The 21,895-nt window shown below is 37.9% G+C and overlaps 1 protein-coding gene across 4 annotated transcripts in view; it reads right to left on the bottom strand.

Moving 5' to 3' along the window:
* Positions 1 to 21,895, bottom strand: part of LOC140501692 (serpin B11-like) — a 37,509-nt gene that overhangs the window by 11,567 nt on the left and 4,047 nt on the right. For 3 of the 4 annotated variants that reach the window (XM_072605537.1, XM_072605536.1, XM_072605538.1), the window contains 3 exons: positions 4,739 to 4,923; positions 2,915 to 2,974; positions 398 to 526 (listed from right to left, as the gene is read on the bottom strand). In XM_072605537.1, the coding sequence (XP_072461638.1) occupies positions 398 to 526; positions 2,915 to 2,974; positions 4,739 to 4,906 (357 nt within the window). In that variant the 5' untranslated portion in view covers positions 4,907 to 4,923. Of the gene's footprint in view, positions 1 to 397; positions 527 to 2,914; positions 2,975 to 4,738; positions 4,924 to 5,057; positions 5,082 to 21,895 lie in introns of those variants that run through there. The other variant, XM_072605539.1, reaches the window with a different exon arrangement.

Raw genomic sequence — 21,895 nt, 5'->3', positions numbered from 1 at the left:
GCAGATAGACAACTGTTCTGTAATTTATAGTCTTAGTTGCCTGTGGCATTGAAGGTCTAAGTGACTTGCCTAGGGTCACACAGTCAGTATATGTCATAGGCAGGAGCTGAACCCATGTCTTCTTGATCCCATAGTCAGTCTTCTAGACCCAGTGCAAATCTGCCTCTCGACTGGTCAACCTAAGGGGAATAACATATAGAGTCTTTCCAGAAATGAATTTTTCAGGTGCTTTTTAATGCAGAGCCCACTTTAAATTGGGAGAAACTATTAAATACTGTCCTGTAATTTAGCCCACACAAATCAATGATGATAAAAATGCCCAGTGGTTCCAAATATCTTAGTAGGGGATTCCAAGAGTGCTATTTGCCATGAATACAGCCATTCCTGAAGTACTTACTGGATAGATGCCAATAGTCTTGGTACCATAGAGTTTGTTGGCCATGCTGAGTGTGTAATTACTGTCCGACCCGCTGATCCCAGAGAATAGGACTGGAAACTCAGAATGTATCCCTCCAGTTATGCCACACTGAAGGACCATTAAACAAAGAAAGGAGTGTTAAGTTATTTGACTTTTGGCCCCTGGAGAGTGCTTAGCAAAATGAAAACAAAGGTATAATGACTGGTTTATTTCAAATATTCAGGATATTGAAGGATATAGAAGAAAAGACTATATTTAAAAACAAAAAACAAGTCCTGTCCAGGCTGAGGAACATGGAAAACTAAGAATTATAATTCAGTTTTTTATCTCTTTATTCCAGGTCAATCATTTCACACAGTTACAATTTCCTCATTTTTCTCAGCTTCCTTGCCAACCAATACTAGGTTTGTGTTGATTTAATAAAACATTATAAGTTTCAATTTGAACTGAGCTTTAAAAATATATATATATCTGTCTGCCTTCCATGTCACTCCTGACAAGCCTGTATTATAATCTTTGTGAAGCTCTCAGGACTGCTATACTTATACCCATCTCATACCCTCCATCCCATCTCGTCTTGTTGCCTCTAGGAAGTTACTTCACCGATCATTCACATTTTCTCAGTTATCTTCAATATCTTATTTGATGACTCTCCCTTCACTGCCTACAAACATATCTAGATTCCTCCATGACTGAAGCTTGCTAAAGATACTATCAGGAGCACCTGGAAGTTTCCAGCCAGAACTGATGCCAAGTTAGATTGCCCTTCCCCCCTGCTACAGGCCACATCATATTTTCCTGAAAATTCCTTCTTCCCCTTTTTTCCTCTTGGATGAACATTGACCCTTAGACCCACTCTTCCTTTCCCAGTGATGGTGAGCCCCAGGCAGATACACACATACACACACACACACACACACACACACACAGACAAGTATCATGGGGACTCCTGATCCTTGCCCTGAGGCTGAACCCTTAGGACTACAAGCCTCTCTATCTGACCTGGGGCTACTCTGTTCTATGTCTTGTCATCCCAGTTTGTGAGTATAAGGTCCTTTAGGGCAGAGATTGTCTTTTTTTTCTATTTGTATCACTCACACTTAGCACTAACCTCTTAATAAGTGCTTTTTTCATTCATTCATTCAATCAATCAGTCTTCCCCATCCTTAAAATACTTCCAGTCAAACTTTTCATTGCCTCAAGCTATACTCCAATTATCTATCCTTCCTTTTTGCCGCTAAACTCCATTTATACTACGTGCCATTTCTAACCCTCCAATCACTGAAACAGCTCTTCCCAAGAATACTAGTAATGGCCGCTAGGGGGCAGCATAGAGGACTGGACTTGAATTTGTACTTCTACATCAGACACTTATTAACTGGGTGACTATGAGTAAGTATGCAATCCTCAGTTTCTTCATATGTAAAAATAGGAGAAAATAATAGCACTTCCATGAAAAACTTAAGTGAGCACCAAATGATAGAATGTGTGTAAAGTTCTTTGAATACCTTAAAACACTATGTAAAGACAAGCCATTAGTATCTTTTAACTGCTAAATCCAATTGCCCGTTTTCTGTTTTCATCCTTTTCTGACCACTAAGTAGTTTTTGATACTTTCAGCCCCTTCTCCTCTCCTCACTTAGGAACCTGCTTTGTCTTGTTCTCCTCCTCAGATTCCTTTACTGATTCACCATCCATCTTCCTCCCTTTAGTAAGGGTTCTATAAAACCTCTTCTCTATGATGTCTTTCCCTTAGTAACCTATCTCATCCACTCCCATTCTTTATCGCAAATCTGGATGTCCAACCCTAGTGTTGTTACTGAATTCTAGTCCCTGCTGGGCATTTTCACCTGGATGTCCCACTGACATGTCAAACTCAACACATCCAAGACAGAACTATTTACTGCCTATCCTTCAAACCTCCCTGTTTCTATTGGGGGCACTACCATGTTCTTAGTCACCCATATTTATGGTCTTAGAGTTGATTTTTCTCTCCTCATCCTTCTCCATATATAAGTTGCCAAATCATCCTAATTTTATCTCCACATCTCTATCATCTCTCCTCTTCTCTCTAGTTTAGGCCTTCATTACCTCTACCTAGACTACTACAATAGTCTTCATTAAGCCAATTGAGGAGCAGAGTCAACAAGGTTGCTGATCCAAACTCTGCTTGATTGATATTGCTTCATTCTATTATATAAGGATAGACTTGTCTTTTGGGCAGTGGTTTTCATACTCTAGGACAGCTAGGTGGCACAATAGATAGAGCATTGGGCTTCGAATCAGGAAAACTGATCTTCGTGAGTTAAAATTCAACTTCAGACATTTACTAGTTATGTGACCCCTGGGTAAGACACTTAAAACTGTTTGCTCATCTGTCAAAAGAGTTGGAAAAGGAAATGGAAAACCACGCCAGTATCTTTGCCAAGAAAATCCTAAATGGGGTCACAAAGAGTAAGACACAACTGAAAAGATTGAACAGTAACAATTTCATACCTTAGAAGATTTCCCAGGCTCTGGATTTGATGGTTCTTTCCCATAACTAAAATGTAACACCTAAGATGAGAGAGATCAACTTCAGAGGAAATAAAGGAAGGATACATAGAGGTTATTCATTATAAGCAACTCTGCCATGTTGATATGTTAATGTTTTAGATAACAGTAGCTATTTTGCCAGGCCTATCCACAATTACATAGGGTTTTGTATAGTATCTTTTATCACAGTACCCTGATTTCAAGTAAGGAATAATCCAAAAGTATACAGAGTTATAGAGAGGGGAAGGATAAAGAACAAAGAAATACAGACATAGCTAAAGTGGTTAAGAGACCTGAAATGTATTAAAGGTCTATCAGATGTATTTTCTCTCCAGCATCTAGTTCACCAGGCTAGACAAGGTCACAGAAAATAGTAATCATAGTGAAATTGAGACCAACTGCTACCCATCTGTTACTAAGAGCTACAGGGGAGACCATTTGTACAAAAGCGATATTCGTTACGAACAGGGACTATTTCATTTTTGTCTCATATTTCTAAAGCCCAGCACAATGTCTGGAATATAATTAGTAAATCAGTGCTTGATGAATGATTGGTTCTCTCTACTGGTGCTGCTGATTTGGTGAAGGTAGCAAGATGTGTCTATAAAAGTATATATTTACACATAGGAGATGTAAACATCATATACATATATACAAACATACATACATACATACATGTAATCATTATACAGGTACCCAGTCAGGAATGAAGTCCAACTTATTGGCAACCTTTATTGCAAAGACATTTATGTATTGACTAATGAGCAGCAGTTTACTGATGGCAACTACTCCCTATATCCCCATGTCATCTCCACCCCATACACAGAAACACTGCTTTGAGCATCACACAAAGAAGGACTAGTTCCAGTGATAAGAAATACCTAGAAAATTCCAACAGAGAATCCCAAGAACTCTCTGTTTTCACATGATATTACTCCTAGAGAAATCAATAGAGCTAGACTGAAGTTAAGCAGACATCTCCAGCTCAAAACCTAACCCAACGCTTTTTGACAGTACCTACAAGAGTGGAACATTCCAAAGTGCTCCTGTAGTATGGTTCCATTAAGTATACTCTCTTTAAAGCTACCTCTTCTTATGTAAGAGGCATGAGTGGGTTCATGGTATTTAGTGCTCCAGTGTAATGTGTTCGCCCTTTGCTGCTGAAAACCATGCCAACAGAGAAATGATGACATGACTTGCATGTGACTTTGTTTTGAGGGAGGGAGGGTTGTGCAGGTCACCAGCCTCATTTCTACTCCAGAGCCATCTGAATCCAGTGACCAGATATTCATCAGGATGACTGGAGATGACCCAGGATGCACTGGGAGACCTTGGGCCCTTTTGGCCTGTTTAAGAAGTAGCCAGGGCCTCTCCCCTTTAATGAGGCCAAGAAAAAGAAAGACATCAGGCTGGGAGGGAAACATCAACAGTTACTATCAATAGTCACTCTAAAGCCAGGAGGGTCCACAAGAGCCCTTAGGCAGGGGCTCATTGGCGTCCCAGTTTCAGAGCGCAATAGGGTTAAGGTTTTGGGAAAGGAAAAGACAGGACAGGGAAGGGAAGGAAATTAGCCAGTAAAACCACTAGGCATCTTTTGGTCATCCAAATTTATCTTCTTTTGGAGAAGAGAAGGAAGAAGAAGGGGAGGCAGATAGGAGAGGAGGAGCTGAGTTACCCAGGTAGCTGGGTCCCCATTCAGCCAGCTGCGTGATGGTTTTAAAGGGTTTAACTCAAAGAGATTTACTTAAGGCCCATAGGTAAGCACTTACCCCAAACCATACATACCTTTCCCATTTGTGCTGCACTGTTGCCTCGGGCACCCAGGAAAAGCATACTCAGGGCATAGAGCAAACTCACAGGGGAAAAGAAGACGTTGTCCTCAACATTGTTCCTGCTCAGTTCTTTAAAAACATCCAAGCCGAATTCAACATTAGCTGTACTGAGAGAGTCCATTTTAAACCCAGAATTGTCTATGAAGAAAAGAAGAAAAATAACTTTAGGATATCATTTGGAAACCCAGACTTTCATCAGAAGGTTAATATTTCAGATTTCATGGTCCAGTGTTGAACGTTTCACCACAAATGGCAAACAGCCCACCACTGACCTGGCTTCTTTAAGTCCTGAGACTAGATGATTCAGAATCCTCTTCTATCAATCAATCATCCAACTGAAAAAGAACTTAATAGCACCTACTATGCAGTAAGCACAGTGCTAGGTTCTGGAGATATTAAGGTAAAAGTAAAACAGTTTCTACCCTCAAGTTGTTTATATTCAAATGGAGAAAATAGGGCTCCTCCTCTTCCACCACCACCACCACTTTCTCCTTCATCTTCTCCTCTCTCTCTCTCTCTCTCTCTCTCTCTCTCTCTCTCTCTCTCTCTCTCTCTCTCTCTCATCTTATTCTAGAGATGTGATATACTGGTGTTAACTTGTACCAACACATGAGAATCAAGTGTCAAATTTTCAGTGTAAGCGTTATACCTCAGAAATTGGCAAACTCTACAAATTTGTTTTGTTGATTGTTTAGACTTGATAAAATGATGGAGAAAATGCTAATAATGCACATTAAATTTAAAAGTGTATCATGAATACATTTTTTTCCCAGAGAGCTGGTTAAACATTTACCAGCACACCAAATGGCTCATTTTCTCAATTTTCACTAACATTAGCATACTGGATCGAAAAGAGGAGCTGCTATCGCTCTCATAGTTCTAGAGGTAACTCTGTGGGTGGCTGCTTATGTTACTGTAGCTACTAAACACTACCAATAAACTTTCCATTACAAATCAGCCAGAGGATTCAATTAACTCCTAAAAAAAACCAACTCTAAAGGCAAAACAAGAACAATATTTACATTCTATCCACCCACAAACATGGGGCTTACTCTCTCCACAGTATACATAACATCTGTAAAAAAAAAAAAAAAAAAAAAAAAGAAGATGGACATAAATTTAAAATACCATATTAATGAGGCACATGTTTAGGGAATGTATGTGACCAAGAAAACTCTGAAACCTGAATCTCATTATTCTTTCTCTTTCTTTGGGGTCTATAGTTCACTGATGGACATAGAATCTGTCAAATGGCTCTGCTCCAAAGCTGTGAAACTTCACTCTTGGGCCTAATCACTCCTCTCCTCTCCTAAATTGAAGCTCTTTCTGGACAGTGTAGAGCTACATTCTTTCAAAGTACAAAGGCAGTGACTCTTAGCTTGAAACTTGGAGAATCTTCTCTAATTTTATGTCTTTGGCTTAGCTCTTCATGAGCTTTTTTTTCCCAAGTAGCAGTGAGGTTTAACCCTCTCTTTCCCTCCACAAGCTCTGAAGTCCTTCTTTTGACTAATCATCATAGTTGAGGTTCCCCTCAGTGAAAGATCTTACTCTGACTTATGGTTATCAACATTGACCAGATATGCATCTCTGTCATTTAGACCAAACCCAGTCAGTGGATATTTGGGGGGAAATAGTTTGGGGTTTAAGGTTTCCCAGTTTTAAAATAAAATTATATTGTCACATTTTGTTTTTATATCACCTAAATTACCTCCTCTTCCCCTCTTCAAGTCCCACTTTTCCTTCCAAATAGTCATCCATTATAACAAAGAATACATTTTTTAAAAAAACAAAGAGGAAAAAATCAGCAAAATCAATAATATATCCCCAAAAAACTTGCAGTACTTCCTGTCTCCCCTACAATCTCTGCAAAGGAGTCCGGGGAGGTATGTTCTCATATCTCTTCTTGAGGGCCATGTTTGTTCTTTGTAATGTTGCAACATTCATTTTTAATTTTTATGATTGCTGTTCTTATCATTTACATTATTGCAATTATTGTATATGTTGTTTTATTGTCTCTAATTTATTTTGCACCAGTTTCTGCAAGTTTTTATGTCTATTTTATTCATCATATCTATTTTTTCTTATAGCACAATAATATCCATTATATTCACACTAACAATTTGTTTAGACATTCCCTATCACTGAGCACCTACTTTGTTTCCAATTATTTGTTGCCACAAAAGTGTTGCTACAAGTACTTTGACTTACATGGAGGCTTTCTTTTGGGGGCATGTGCCTATTAGCAGTATCTCTAAGTCAAAGACTATGGACATTTTAGCCACTTTTTTTTGTATAATTCCAAATTGCTTTCCAGAATGGTTGCATTAATTCCCCACCAACATTTCATTGGTATACCCATTCTTTCACAACCCTTCCGATTCTATCTTTTGTCATCTTTGCCAACTTCCTGGGTCTTAAGTAAAGCCTCAAATTGCATTGTTTTCTATTACACTTCTCTGATTATTAGTTATTTTGTGTAGTTGTTACTAATATGCCAATTTTTTTTCTGCTCAAATCCTTTCAATGTTACCTTCTCATTTTTTTCTTTTTATTAATTTATTTTTAGTTTTCAACAGTATTCACTTCCACAAGATTTTGAGTTCCAAGTTTTCTTCCCATCTCTCCCCTCCTACCACCTCTAGATGGTGTGCATTCTGATTACCCCTTTCCCCAATAAGCCCTCCTTTCTATCACCCCCCCCACCCTTCTCTTATTCACTTCCCTTCTATTGTCCTGTAGGGCAAGATAGATTTCTAGAACCCATTGCCTGTATATTTTATTTCCCAATTGCATGTAAAAACAATTTTTAACATTTGTTTTTAAAACTATTTGTTTTTACCACTTTGAGTTCCACATTCTCTCCCTTCCTCCCTCTCCACCCTCCCTCAATTGCCTCAACTGAGGCAATTTTGAGAAGGCAAAGCAATTCCATATAGGCTATGCACATGTAGTCATGCAAAACACTTCAATAACATCATGTTGGGAAAGACTAACTGTATTTACCTCCATCCTATCCTGTCCTCATTTATTCTATTCTCTCCTGTGACTCTGTCCCTTCTCAAAAGTGTTTGCTTCTGATTCCCCCCTCCTCCCGTTTGCTCTTCCTTCCATTACCCCCCCTTCTTATCTCTTTCCCCCCTACTTTCCTGTAGGGTAAGATAGATTTTCATGCTCATTTGAGTGTGTATATTATTCCCTTCTTAAGCCAAATTTGATGAGAGGAAGGTTGACTCATTCCCTCTCACCTCCTGTCTCTTTCCCTCCATTGTAAAAGCTTTTTCTTGCCTCTTTTATGTGAGATAATTTACCTATTTATCCTTTCCCTTTCTCTTTCTCCCAGTATATTCCTCTATCTCACCCTTTAATTTTATTTTTTAGATATTATCCCTTCATATTCAACTCACCCTGTGCCCACATACACATATATATATGCATACACATATATTCAAATATATACACAAGCATATGTATATATGTGTGTGTTCATGTGTATGCATCTGCGTATATGTATATGTATATATATGTATGTGTGTTCCCTCCACCTACCCTAATACTGAGAAAGGTCTCATGAGTTACAAATATTTTCTTTCCATGTAGGAATATAAACATTTCAACTTGAATAAGTCTCTTATAATTTCTCTTTTCTATTTACCTTTTCATGCTTCTCTTGATTCTTGTATTTGAAAGTCAAATTTTCTATTCAGCTGTGACCTTTTCAACAAGAATGCTTGAAAGTCCTCTATTTCATTGAATGTCTATTTTTTCCCCTGAAGTATTATACTCAGTTTTGCTGGGTAGGTGATTCTGGGTTTTAATCCTAGGTCTTCTGACCTCAGAATATCATATTCTAAGCCCTCTTAATACAGAAGCTGTTAAATCTTGTGTTATCCTGATTATGTTTCCACAATACTTGAATTGTTTTTTTCTGGTTGCTTGCAATATTTTCTCCTTGACCTGGGAACTCTGGAATTTAGCTATAATATTCCTAGGAGTTTTCCTTTTGAGATCTCTTTCAGGAGGTAATCCACCAATCAATGGATTTTTCAAAAACCTATTTTACCCTCTGGTTCTAGAACATCAGGGTAGTTTTCCTTGATAATTTCTTGAAAGATGATGTCTAGGCTTTTTTTTTGATCATGGCCATCAGGTAGTCCAATATTTTTTAAATTATTTCTTCTGGATCTATTTTCTAGGTCAGTTGTTTTTCCAATGGGATATTATACCTTTTCTACTTTTTCATCCTTTTGGTTCTGTTTTATAATTTCTTGATTTCTCATAAAGTCATTAGTTTCCATTTGCTCCATTCTAATTTTTAAGGAATTATTTTCTTCATTGAACTTTTGGGCCTCCATTTCCATTTGGCCCATTCTGCTTTTTAAGACATTCTTCTCCTCATTGGCTTTTTTTGGATTTCTTTTGCCATTTGGGTTAGTCTATTTTTGAGGTGTCATTTTCTTTAACATTTTTGGGATTTCCTCTAGTAAGCTGTTGACTCATTTTTCATGATTGTCAGGGGTAAGCGAATCTCCTGTTACTGAAGGTACTTAAGGTAGATAACCATTTGAAAGGAAAGAGATTCATAGTTTGTTTGGGGATTGGACTTGGTGACCTCCAGAATTAATATTGACTCCGCAGTCAAAGTACCTGGTTTCAAATCCTACCTATAACACTTATTATATATCTGATCTTGGGCAAGTCATTTCACTGCTCTACCTTTCAGTTTTCTCATCTGTAAAATGGAGGTGCTGGTCTAGATCAGTGGTTGTCAAAAATATGGTCTGAGAACCAGTGGGAGTTGGGGTCCCCAATACCATTTCAGGGTGTCCAAGATGTCTAAATAATTTTCATATTAATACTAAGATATTGTTTGCCTATTAAACTACTGTTCCCTTTTCCAAGTATATTATCTGTACAAGGACTGATTTTTTTCATATATATTTCAACCAAAATATTATATAGCAACAGGCTAACTGCAGTAGCAAATATAAGAATCCACCTATCTTAAATTAAGCCAGAAATTAGATTTGCAAAAATACATATAATAATATCCTTCTTCTCACTATTTTTTTGTTTTGGAAATATATAGCTATTTTCATAAAAATATATTATTCAACATTCAATAGGTTTGTTGTTATTTTTAAATAAATTAGCAAATAAATATTTTAGAGTTTTATCAGTTTTATTTTCTAATATGGTAAATACTAATTGATCTAACCCACATAAACACAAGCTCATTGGGGCATCCCCAATCACCTTTAAGGATGTACAGGGGTCCTAGGACCAAAAAGTTTGAGAACTCCTGTTCTAGATCATTTTCTAGGTCTCTTTCAGCTAGAGCTGATCCCTGATAATTCTATGATTCAGTCTTCATATATTTGAAAGGCTGTTATGTGGAAATGCAATCAGACTTTTGAGGAGAATTAGAATGAATGGGTGGCATTTAATAGTGCTATACACCAATGAGAAAGTGATTCTTTAGCACTGGATGCAGTTAATCAGGCAAAGTGGAAGCTGAGACTTAGGAGAAATGATAATTAGGAGAGTTGAGGAAAAGGAGAATGAAATGACTGTTTTTCACTCAACAGAAGGGAGATCTTCCTAACAATTTGAGCTGTGAGTTTCTCTTCACTGAAAGCACTCAAGAAGAAGATGGATGACCACATGGAAGGGTGGTTATGACAAGACTGCTGTCCTGGTTGAGAGGTTGAACAAGATGTTCTCCACTTTAGATTTCTCTGATTATAGGTCTCAAGGAATAAATTTTAAAAAGAGAAAACTTTTTTTAAAAAAAAGCTTGATTCAGATATGGAAAAATAATGCTAATTGCAATTGTTTATACATACTGTTATAATATTATACATTTATGTCAGATTCATTTTGTAAGTTTGGTTACAACACTAAACTCTGCTCTTTCAAGCTCAATCTTCCATTGCTCATGTACCATAGATTTCTGCTCAAAATTTGATAACATTAAAAGAAATATTGCTCAAAATAAGTGGAGTGAGCAATGGAGTAAATTTAATTATTTAAAGAGTCTTGAGAAACTTCCCACTCCCATCTAATACATCCCATCCTTACAGTATCTCAAGGTAATTAAATTCCACCATTAAGAAATTCATTCCTTCAGGTCCTTAAACAGTGAGTGTTAGGGTTTGGGGTTTTTTGGTGGGGAGGTTTTTTGGCCCAGTTCTATGATTTCATTAGTGTAAGGAGCTTCCTGACATGAAAAAGCCTTGCACTGGTATATAAGTTAGAATCGTAAACAGTTGAATAGGGTATTGAGAGATTAAGTTCCTTGCCCAGAGTCACATAACTGGTCTGTATCAGAAGCAGGACTTGAACTCAAGCCTTTCCTAATCCAAGGACAGCCCCCATTTAATACAGCATGATGCTCTTGAGAGGCACAATTACCTGAGGGATTAACTTGTGAGGAAAAGTAGTGGGAGGCCAACGAGATACTTTGACTGGTTGAGGAGAGTGCCAGAGGAAGAGGGAAAGAGGCATAAAAAGGGTAAAGGCACTAATACCATTTATTCCATAACCATCACTAGGCCTAGTCCAATGTATCCAGTGAAGGTAATGTTTTCCACAAGAGAATTTTAGGTAAACATGTTTTTCCATCATACCCAGGTTATTCATAGCATCAAAGTCTACATAACTAAATTTAAAGGGAAGTGGAAGAGTAAATAATGGTAGAGGAAAAGTAGAAAATGGATCCAGTGTTGGAGTGGTGGTGTTGTTTTTAAATCTAAGCGTGTGTCAGCAAGATAAATTCATTAGTTGACCATATGATATAATGGAAAGAATGCTAGACTTCAAGAGTCAGTATGCCTGACTGAACCTTGACATTGACGCTTGGGAGTTGTGTGACCTTGGTCAAGTTACTTCATAACTTCATCATTTATAAAGTAGGGAGAAGAGTGAGATTTGTACCACCTACATCACTGGACTGCCATAGGGAAAAAGCTTTGCAAACCTTAAAACACTTATAAATATAAGCTAATATTGTGAGTCAATAAGCTGTTCTGACAGTGGACTATGTTTTAACAGTTTTCTTGGTATGATTTGGTGGAATATTGTACTGACAGAAATGGATAGCTACATTTTTTCAGATACCTTGTCTGGTTATATTTATAATTTGGGTGTTTTCAAATGCAAGTACCATTCTCTACATGAAACCTTTTACCACCACCCCCAAACCAAGGTCTTGACCCACAAAATGGCATTGCATTAATTTTGTATATGGTGACAGGCCATGTGATGTGGTGGAATGTGAGCTAGCCTAGAAGCTAGGAAGACCTAAGTTCAAATCTTACCGATACATCTTGACTTTGTGATTGGGGCCATTCATGTGCCCTATCAATGAGTCTGGCAACTCTCTAAATTTCCAAATTTCAGAGAAGGTGCCAATCTATGCTTCCAGAAGAAATGTGTGCTTCCACAAATTCCCTACCCTCATAGTTATATATCTAATCCATGAATTTGTATCCTCATTCTTGACATAGGAGGCAATCAATGTTTGTTTATTTGTAGGGTCACTGTAAGGATGAAATGAGTTAATATTTGCAACACACATTCCTTTGTTACCTCTCTGGGGCATTTGACACTAGTATTGTTGAGCATCCTCTTCTCCCAGATGCTCTCTCTTCTGGGTTTTTATGACATTACTCTCTCTTGGTTTTCCTTCTACCTGTCAGGACGTTACTTTTCAATCTCCTTTGCTGACTCATCATCTAATACCATGCCCCATAACTGAGGATGTATTCCAAGGTTCTGTTCTAGGCCCTCTTCTCTTCTCTCTTTCTTGGTAAACTCATCTACTCCCATGGGTTGAATCATCATTCTTATACAGATGACTCCTAGATCAATATATCTAGCCCCAGTCTGTTTCCTGAGCTTCTATTCCGCATAACTTCTGGTGGACATTTCAAAGTTAGTGTTTGGAAAACATCACAATTCCACGTTAACTCCTCAATCCCTCCAAAAATCCATCTCTCTAGCAGACTTTCCCCTTACTGCTGAAAGCACCATGATCTTCTAGTATCCCTGATTTCTAATCCTAGTGTTAGTCTGTCAAATCATGCTATTTCTAGCTCAACAACATCTCTCACTCTGACCCTTCTCTACCCTCCTCACCTTCGCACCATAGATTCCCTCTCTTGCTTCAAGATACAACTCAAGAACTACCTTTCACATGAAGTCTTTCCTGATCCTCCCAACTGTTGGTGCCCTCACCAACTACTTTGTGCACTTGTTTTGCATTAATTCAATCTATACTAATATAGGCACATGCTATCTCCCCGAAAAGATGTAAGGTCCCTGAGGATAGAAATTACCTCACTTTATATCTGTATTCCCGGTATCTAATATAGTATCTGCCATTAGCATAGTGTAAGTCCTTGAGAAATGCTTGTTGATTGATAGATTGCTACATATTGCTGTCCATATGACCTTGAGTAGCTCACATCATCTCCCTAAACCTCAGTATTCTCATCTGTAAAATTATAGGGTTGGATTAGATGATACCTGAGGTCCCTTCCACCTCCAAATTCATCAGTCTTTGATCCTCTGAACTTAACTAAGCTGATCCTCCAATGACAGAATCATACTTCCCATTACCCAGACCATACTTGAGACTTTTTAAAAATCCTGTAGGATTTGCCAGAACTTACACTGCCAAAGTTTTAGAGAAAGTGTCACCTCCATGCCAAAATGGGCCATCAGAGGAGGACTATAGTAGTAGGTTAAAATAGATTATTTTCAAGATCTAGAAGATCTTGAGAATTGTGCCATGGCTCCATAAGATAATACAACTTAAAAAAGACTTCTTGACCTACCTAAAGTTCCAAGGTTAGAACCTTAGGCTAGAACCAATCCTCTTGTCTGTTGGTTCCTTTTCACTTGATGGTAGAGCCATCCCTAGCATTATATTCTAATAAAAGCTAGATGGCATAGTAGAGAGAAGGCTGGATTGGGAATCAGGAAGAACTGATCATTTTACATCTATTAGACTTGGTTTCTTTATCTATAAATTGAGGGTAATAATAGTTCTTACCTCAAAGGGATGTTGTAAAGATCAAGTGAAATAATATATACAAAATGCTTTCCAAATCTCAAAGTACTAGAACCAATAATGACACAATAAAAGCAATTTTGAAAGACTTAGGAATTTTGATCAAAGCAATGATCAGATGATCATTTCAGCATACCCAAAATGAAGAATGCTGCTCCTGCCACCTGACTAAATACACTGAATGAGACATGCATTTTTGCACATGGTGCTAGATTATGCATATCTGTTATAAAAGTTTTGTTTTTCTTTTTCTTTTGTGTGTGGGGTGGAGAGAGGAGAAGGAGAGGGAATAAAGAATTCTTCATTGAAAAACAACTTAATACCAAAACGTGCTACATAAATTAATGCTAGGTTCTCTAAATTATTGTAAAATTCCCCTCTCTGTGTCTAAGAGACCAGAAATACAAAGAGAATGCCAAACTTTCTTCTTGCTAAAAACTCTTTTGGGGAAGAAACATTTCTCTCTTTCTGCACATATCTTCATGTTTACTGTCAGCTGACTTTTACAAGGCAAATCTTTCCCAAAAGTCAAAAGTCAAGTCATCTGTCATCTTCTAATCTAATGAACATAGATAAAAGTTTGTTGTCTTAAGCAGGGATCATCAGTATGTTTTCTTTCTCAAGCTCATAGGCATGTTGAATCATCTTGCATGCCTTCCTTTTTTGGTTTCCTTTAAAGTATGTCTCACTGGCTGGTTGGACCAGTTTGGTTCCTGTTCTCTAGCTCTGCCCCAAGTCTATGTACAGGATTAGAACCGCAGATTTAGAGCTGGAAGGGAACTTGAAGACCATCTGAGTCAATCCTTTTATTTACGGATAATGAAACTGAAGCCCTGGTAAAGCAAATGACCTACTCAAACTCATACAAATAGCAAGTAGCAGAGATTGCTTTTGCACCCAAGTCTACCTTCCATTAAACTAAACTACCTTTCCAGGTCATATGCATGAATATTCTGAATCATTCTCTCATATTCTCATTCATATTCTCTCTTCTCTCTCTGTCTCTGCCTCCCTCCCTTCCTTTTGGCTTTTTCTCTTTGTGTCTGTCTGTCAGTTATACATATATACATATATATATATATATACACACACACATACGTATATATACACGTATATATACATATATATCCTGTATATGTGTGTATAATATGTGTGAAAACATACACATATATGAACAAACACATATACTGATTTCTAATCACATTAGAAAGTCATAAATCTATTTCCTTTAAAATAATGTTTTTAAGTCTTTGATGTAAATCTGATTGGAAAGTTCTACGGCTTACCCTATTAATTCTGAGGAGAGACAGCATGCTATAGCTGATTGGGGTCAGGAAAAGTTCTGTTTCTCTAACTACAAAAGAAGAACATTTAGTCCAAGGCAGTGGGGGACTTGGGAAACAGACTTCAGAGTGCACAGAAAAGGGAAATGGCAGATTAAATTTGGGGAACACCAAATAATACAATTTGGCTGTAACCCAGAGTATTTGAAAGGAATTAATCGCTTAAAACAGAAAAGATAGATTGAAGCCAGACTATGAAGCCTTTAGATGCCAAACTAGATTCAAGGCAATAGGGAGCCACTGAAAATTTTTGAAGGGTATGGAGGTAGTGACATGGTCTTTGAAAAGATTCATTTGAGAGCAATGGAAAGAATTCATTGGAAATATGGAAAGGCTAGAATCAGGAAGGACAGTTAGGACAGCATAGTTCAGTGGAGAGGTGATGAGGGCCTGGGGTAAGGTGGTGACCACATGAATGGAAAGAAGGGATGAATACAGAAAAAGGTTGTGGAGATGCGATGAACTGAACTTGGTAAAGTTTTATTGACAAAATCTGAGTGACTGTCATTCGGCGACTATTCCAAACCATCTCTTCAAGCCTCCAATTTCACTTGTCCCCACTCCCTTTCAGCAGGAGACTTTGCCTCCACCTATTTTATGAAACAATGGAAGGTGAGTCATGAGCTTCCTATTTTTCCACATTGTGTACCTCAAAACCCATATATGCTGACCCCCTCTTTTTCTTCCCCTTTGCTCAAATATCTGAAAAAGAGATGGCCTTCACCTTTCAAAAGCCAGCTCATCTATTTGCTCCCTTAATCTTAGCATCTTGCTATCCCCTCTGGGGATTTTTGCTCCTTTCTTTGACTCCTTTTTCTCTCCTTCTCAAATATACTTTTATCTGTTGGCTCTTTCTCTGCCACCTACAAATATGCCTCAGGTTTTTTTTAAACCTCCACCTTACCTTGCTATCCTAAAAAGCTGTGTTGCCCTACATCATGTCTCATCTTCTTGTAATTTGACTTCTGACTCTGTCACTCAACTGAAGTCTCCCTTCCCAAGGATATTGATGATCTCTTGCCTGCCAAGTCCTGAGGTCTTTTCTCTGTCCTCACCCTTTTTGATCTCTCATCAGCTTTTAACACTGTCAACCAATGTTTCTCACTAGATCTTCGCTTTGCCTTTTTTTGTCCCTCAAGCCTAGAAAATTCCTTCCATTCCTCTCTTATAACACCAAATGGAATAGTTATTATAAGCACCTTTGAAGAATGTCCCCTTTCACACTTCTCTCCTTGACATCCTCACGTGTATATATCTTATTTATTTACAATATTCCTATACCCCTTTTTGTCTATCCTGTTTCTTAACATAGTACTTGCTTCCTCCATCTTCTCATTGAAAACTTGGAAGGACAATAAGGTATGTGGGCCTCCCTGTGAGCTGGCTTCTCTATTCTTGGGAAAGGAACCTACTTCCTACTTGAAAAGTTAACCTTACAAGACTAAGAAACAGAGCCAGGGTTAATTACTTGAAGTAAACACACGCAGCACAGAGAGGCATTCTTTATTTCACTCAAATATGAGCATATCAGAGGACAGGCATTGGTCCCAAGGTTCTGTTTTCATAGTGTAATACTTTCATTATATGGTCTAGCATCATATATTTAGGGATGGAAGGAACCTAGGAGGCATCTAGTCCAACTCCTTCATCTTACAAATGAGGAAACTGAAGCCTAAGAAGTTAAGTGACTTACCCAAGTGCACACAAGTACTAAGCCCAGAAATCATATGTAATTTGTAATTAGAATAGATTCTCTTCTGTTCTTTTAGCAAGTTTTTTTTTGTCTTGCTGCTTACCATTCTTGTGTCCCTTTGATCTGGGGGTCTCCTGCTCAAACTGAAGAGAAATGGATTAAGTGATAATAGTATGGTGAGGAGATTTTAGAGGATTCCTCCAAAGAATAGCCATTAATATCTTGATATACAGGTGGCAAGGTCTCCAGAAGATTTCCATCCAAGGGATCAGTCCTTCACTCCGTGTTCAATGACATAGATGAAAGACAATGACAGACACATAAAGCTAATAGGGAGAGTTAAGGTATTTAGTGGTAGAGTCAAGATCCAAGGAGATCTTGGTAAGCTAGATTGATAGGCTTAACCTAATAAGATGAAATTAAACAGTTTTAACTCTAAAGTTACTTAGGTTAAGAAATTTTTCATGAATATAAAATGGGTGAGGTATGAAAGATAACAGTCTCTATGAAAAATATCTGGAGGTTTTAGTGGACTGCAAGGTCATCATGAGTCAATAATATGATATGGAAATCTTCAATATGAGCTTAGACTACTACAAGAGAGGCATGATAATAACCTGACTGAGTGCAATGATAACCCTGCTGTATTCATTTCATTTTTCACATATTTAATATAGGACTTTAATGTTGGCAAAGCACTTTACACACATTATCTCATTTGATCTTTACATCAACATTGTAAGGTAGCCACTAACAGTGTTATTGGGTAAGGAGAATGAAGTTCAGAAAATTAAAGTGACTTGGCCAGAACTACAGTTAGAAAAAGAAATAGGTAAGATTTGAACTCAGCCTCTCCTGGTCCCAAGTCCAGCACTCTTTCTTCAACCTCACACTATCTCCCTATTCTGGCCTAAGAACATTATAGGAATGATGGTGACAAACTGGGGTGCTCCCAAAAGTGGGTGATCATATATCAAGGGATGCTTATAGCGTATGGATTCATTTGAAGAAAAATGAGGCAGAAAAGATTTAAGAGTGACTTGATAGGAGTGTTCTCTTACTTGAGAAGCTATGTGAAAGAGTGTTTTGATTTTTTCTGTTTGACCAGAAAAGGGTGGAAATGGGAGTAATCCCTTGCAGAGGGATGGGTTTCAGCTCCAAGTAAGGAAAATCTTAAAGCTGTCCTAACAATGGAATGAGCTTCTTTGAAAGGTAGTGGGAGTGGGGTCCCTCCTTACTAGAAGACTTCAACTGGAGACTGGATGACCAGTTAATATATTTTGAATATATTAGAAATGATTCTTAGTCAGATAAGTGTTGAATTATATGGACTCTGCAGAGGAAGGACAAGACCAACTCCATCTTGGAGCAACCTTGAAACTTAGAACAGATATGACAAGCATATTATTATGAAATTACAAACATAATCATGAGGTCAAGTGTCTCAGAATTTAAAGCATAAAGCATTTGAGAATGTTAACATACAAAGCACAAAAATGGTGTAAAATCTTAGACATTTTTTCACTCTTGCTTAATTTATTCTCCTTTTGAATCTATAAAAATGCAAAGCTGTCATGAAGAATCAGAACAGTATTCAGAGCAATCAGATTCTGTTTCCACTCTGTTTTGATGTCTATGACTGGGCTTTGGTCTGATTTTAGATGGTTCTGAAGGATTATCCAACTCTGAGATTCTGCATTTTAGATCTATTTACTCTACCTTCCCCCACCCCAAATCCTTAGAGATAACCCATGAGTCAGATGGGGCATCCTTAGTAAAGGAATGACATCGGAGATGTCTTTGCCAAGATATAGGGGACTAGGGAGGCAGAGGCAGAAACTGGAACTAAGGTCACCCAATGACATTGTAGTCCAATGCCTAGGAGAACACAGAATCAATATGATCCAGTCATGGAAAGGGAATATAGGCTCAGAATAGAAATTAGATTCTGCAGTTCTATGAAAACTGGATCCATTATCCAAAATTAATTAATTAAAAATATCTAGTAAGTCTCAAAATTAATTAAAAAATTAATGACTAGTAAGTCAAAGTTCAGGCGGTGAAGCAAATTTGGCTTTTGGACAAGAGCCTTTCACTGAGCACTACAGAGACTTTAGGAACCTGGTCAGTTACTGGTATTCCTTAGGGCTTATAAATTTGGGAGTCTTCGAAGGGGTCTTAGAGTAGCTTAACTTTTGGATTCAGTTTAATTCTCCTCCCTGCTAATTAAGAGAAAATAACTTTCTAGTCTGAGAATTCCCCTACTTGGGGTGGGGGAAGGTAGAGTAAATAGCCTGTCATTATAATTAGCCCCTCCTCAAAGCCACTAATTAGAGCCCATTTGCAGAGACATAGAAGCTGGTAAGGACTTTAACTATGCTGTGTATTCTGTCTTCATAGTTTGATTCTTTCATCGTATGTTCTAGGATCATAGATTTAGAGACGGAAGCAACTTAGACCATCTAGTCCAAGGGTGGGGAACCTGCAGCCTTAATGCCACATGTAACCCTCTAGGTCCTCAAGGATGGCCCTTTCACTGAATCCAAATTCAGATTCAGTTGAAGGGCCACACTTGAGGACCCAGAGAGCTATATGTGGCCTTGAGGTCCACCCCTGATCTAATCCAACTCCCTCATCTTACAGGTGAAACTATGACCCAGGAAGTTAAGTGACTTAACCAAATTCATACAAAAAGTAAGCCTTGGATGTAAAACAGATTTTTTTAATAGTTAGAGGAACATTTCTCTGAACGCTTTAGAGCAGATCACTCTGGAGATGCAAGGAAGGCTAGGAGGCTTCCAGAGAGAACTCCTGAATGTTAAAAACCTTGAAGGGTCATAAAGGAATTTCCTGATGGATAGGGTAGATGCCATGACTTTCCTGAAGGCTATGGCTACAGAGAGAAAGAGTCCTTTTTGCAAAGTTCCACTTGACTGACCTAAATTTAAACTGACACAATTACTAGCAAACCCTAGTTTCATGCAATAAATCAATAGAATACAGGTTCAAGTCTTGATGATACTTCCTGTGTGTCTTTAAGCAAATCACTCTCCGAACCTCAGCAACTTTCAGTGTAAAAATGAAGGAATTGAACTAGACAATCTCTAAGGTCTCCTCCTTCTCTAGATCCTAGGACCCCATGCTCTATTAAATAATATCTTGGAAATGTAGCAAGTTTAAGGCATTTACACTTTGCGTTAATCAAATATCATAATTTAAATTCATTTCATCATGTTGCCTTGTCTCAAAATGACTGAAAGAAGATACTGCCTTAATTTGGTCACCATTTGGTCCAAATGGAACAGAATGTATCAGACCATCAATACATATGGTCCAGAGAGGGTATGGAGAGGGCCACAGAGGCCTCTGTGCCTACAGTGTCTTATATTTGCTAAGTGTATAGCCTGGGTTCGTGCTTGAATTCTCTCATTAACCTATCCTCCTGGGAATCTTTAAACCTCACTTCTTCAGTGTCAGAGTTGAGCAGTTCTCTGGAGCAGCAATCTCTGGGGTGTAACCTGTTTGTTACCAACATGGATGTTTACATCACCCTTCACTAAAACTCAGGGTTCCAGTGAGCTAAAAGCCCAACAACGAAAGACCAAGGACACAGAACTTCAGAGACAGCCCAAAGTGAGGAGCCCTTTCCCCAGGAACTCAGTCCGAAAAGTAGATAAAATTAGATGGACAATCTGCAGTTTTGGAGATGTTGATGCCCATAATCTCCTAACATGAGCTGCTCATACTAAGTCATTTAGGGATTAGAGCCATGGGAACATCTAAGTCTTTGATATAATCTAACACAAAGCTGAGAGCAGCTCACTGGCACAGTGGATAGAATGTTAGGCCTGAAGTCGGGAAGACTCTTCTTTCTGAGTTCAAATCTAGCCTCAGACACCTACTAGCTATGTGACCCTGGGTAAGTCACTTATCCCTGTTTGTCTTGGTTCACCTGTAAAGTGAGCTGGAGAAGTGGCAAATCACTCCAGTATCGTTGCCAAGAAAACCCCCAAATTGGGGTCATGCAGAGTCAGACATGACTGAAACAACTCAACAACAAAATTCGTTACTGGAACCTTTATTGATATTCTGGGGTCCATTTCATGAGGAGAGATAGGACCCTCCAGGGACCTAAAATATTTCAACCCATTTCAACATTTTCCAAATGGGACATGACTTAAACTGTTCTGCTTGCTGATATATAAACTCTAACTACAGGTCTCATGTTTCTATTTATTTTTCCCTTGAGCATATTTTATTAGTATTCATAAAGTAACATTAGATTGCAAAATTAATTTTAGTCCTATACCTAGCAAAGAGAGGAAGACAGTAGAGAATATGCTCTATTTTTTTAAATCTAAAACTTTGATTTGTAATGTTCCCATTTTTTTCGTTTCAAATATCTTTATGCATTTGAATATTATTTGCATTAATTTGTGGGTTCTAATTTGTAGACTTTCCAACCACTTAAATTTTAATGACCACGAAGATTTAATCTAATGTAAGTCACAATAAGTTGATATTATACACACACACACACACACACGAACTATGGAAGAAAGCCTGGATTTATTTACTCCCACAAGCTTGTTGGCATGGACTGTTTGCAATTTGTGAATCAGAACTGGAGTCTATATTTTTATTTCTTCATTCATGATCCAGAGTTCTAAGATTCTTTCTAGCAGTTGACCATGGTTCCTTCCACAATTCCATGAGTAACCATGTTGATCCTTAATCAATGGATTCAGTGACCTTCTCTGAAAACTCCCTCTGTCTACCAGAAATAACAAGACTTCATATTTTTGCAGGATGAATTCTAAATCTTTTATTTTCTTCTAATTATATCTCAATTCAAGAAAGAAAAAAACAACAAACATGGAAAAGGTATAACAGATGGGATCTCAGGGACAGATATTCAGTCATAAGAAAGGTTCAAAGACTATACAATTGGGAATTTTAAAAAAAAACCTAGAGGATGGATTCAGAGAAAGAAGTAGTCCA

This window comes from Notamacropus eugenii, chromosome 4, assembly GCF_028372415.1.
Source record: "Notamacropus eugenii isolate mMacEug1 chromosome 4, mMacEug1.pri_v2, whole genome shotgun sequence".
NCBI lineage: Eukaryota > Metazoa > Chordata > Mammalia > Diprotodontia > Macropodidae > Notamacropus > Notamacropus eugenii.
This window is presented reverse-complemented; position numbering and strand designations above follow the sequence as displayed.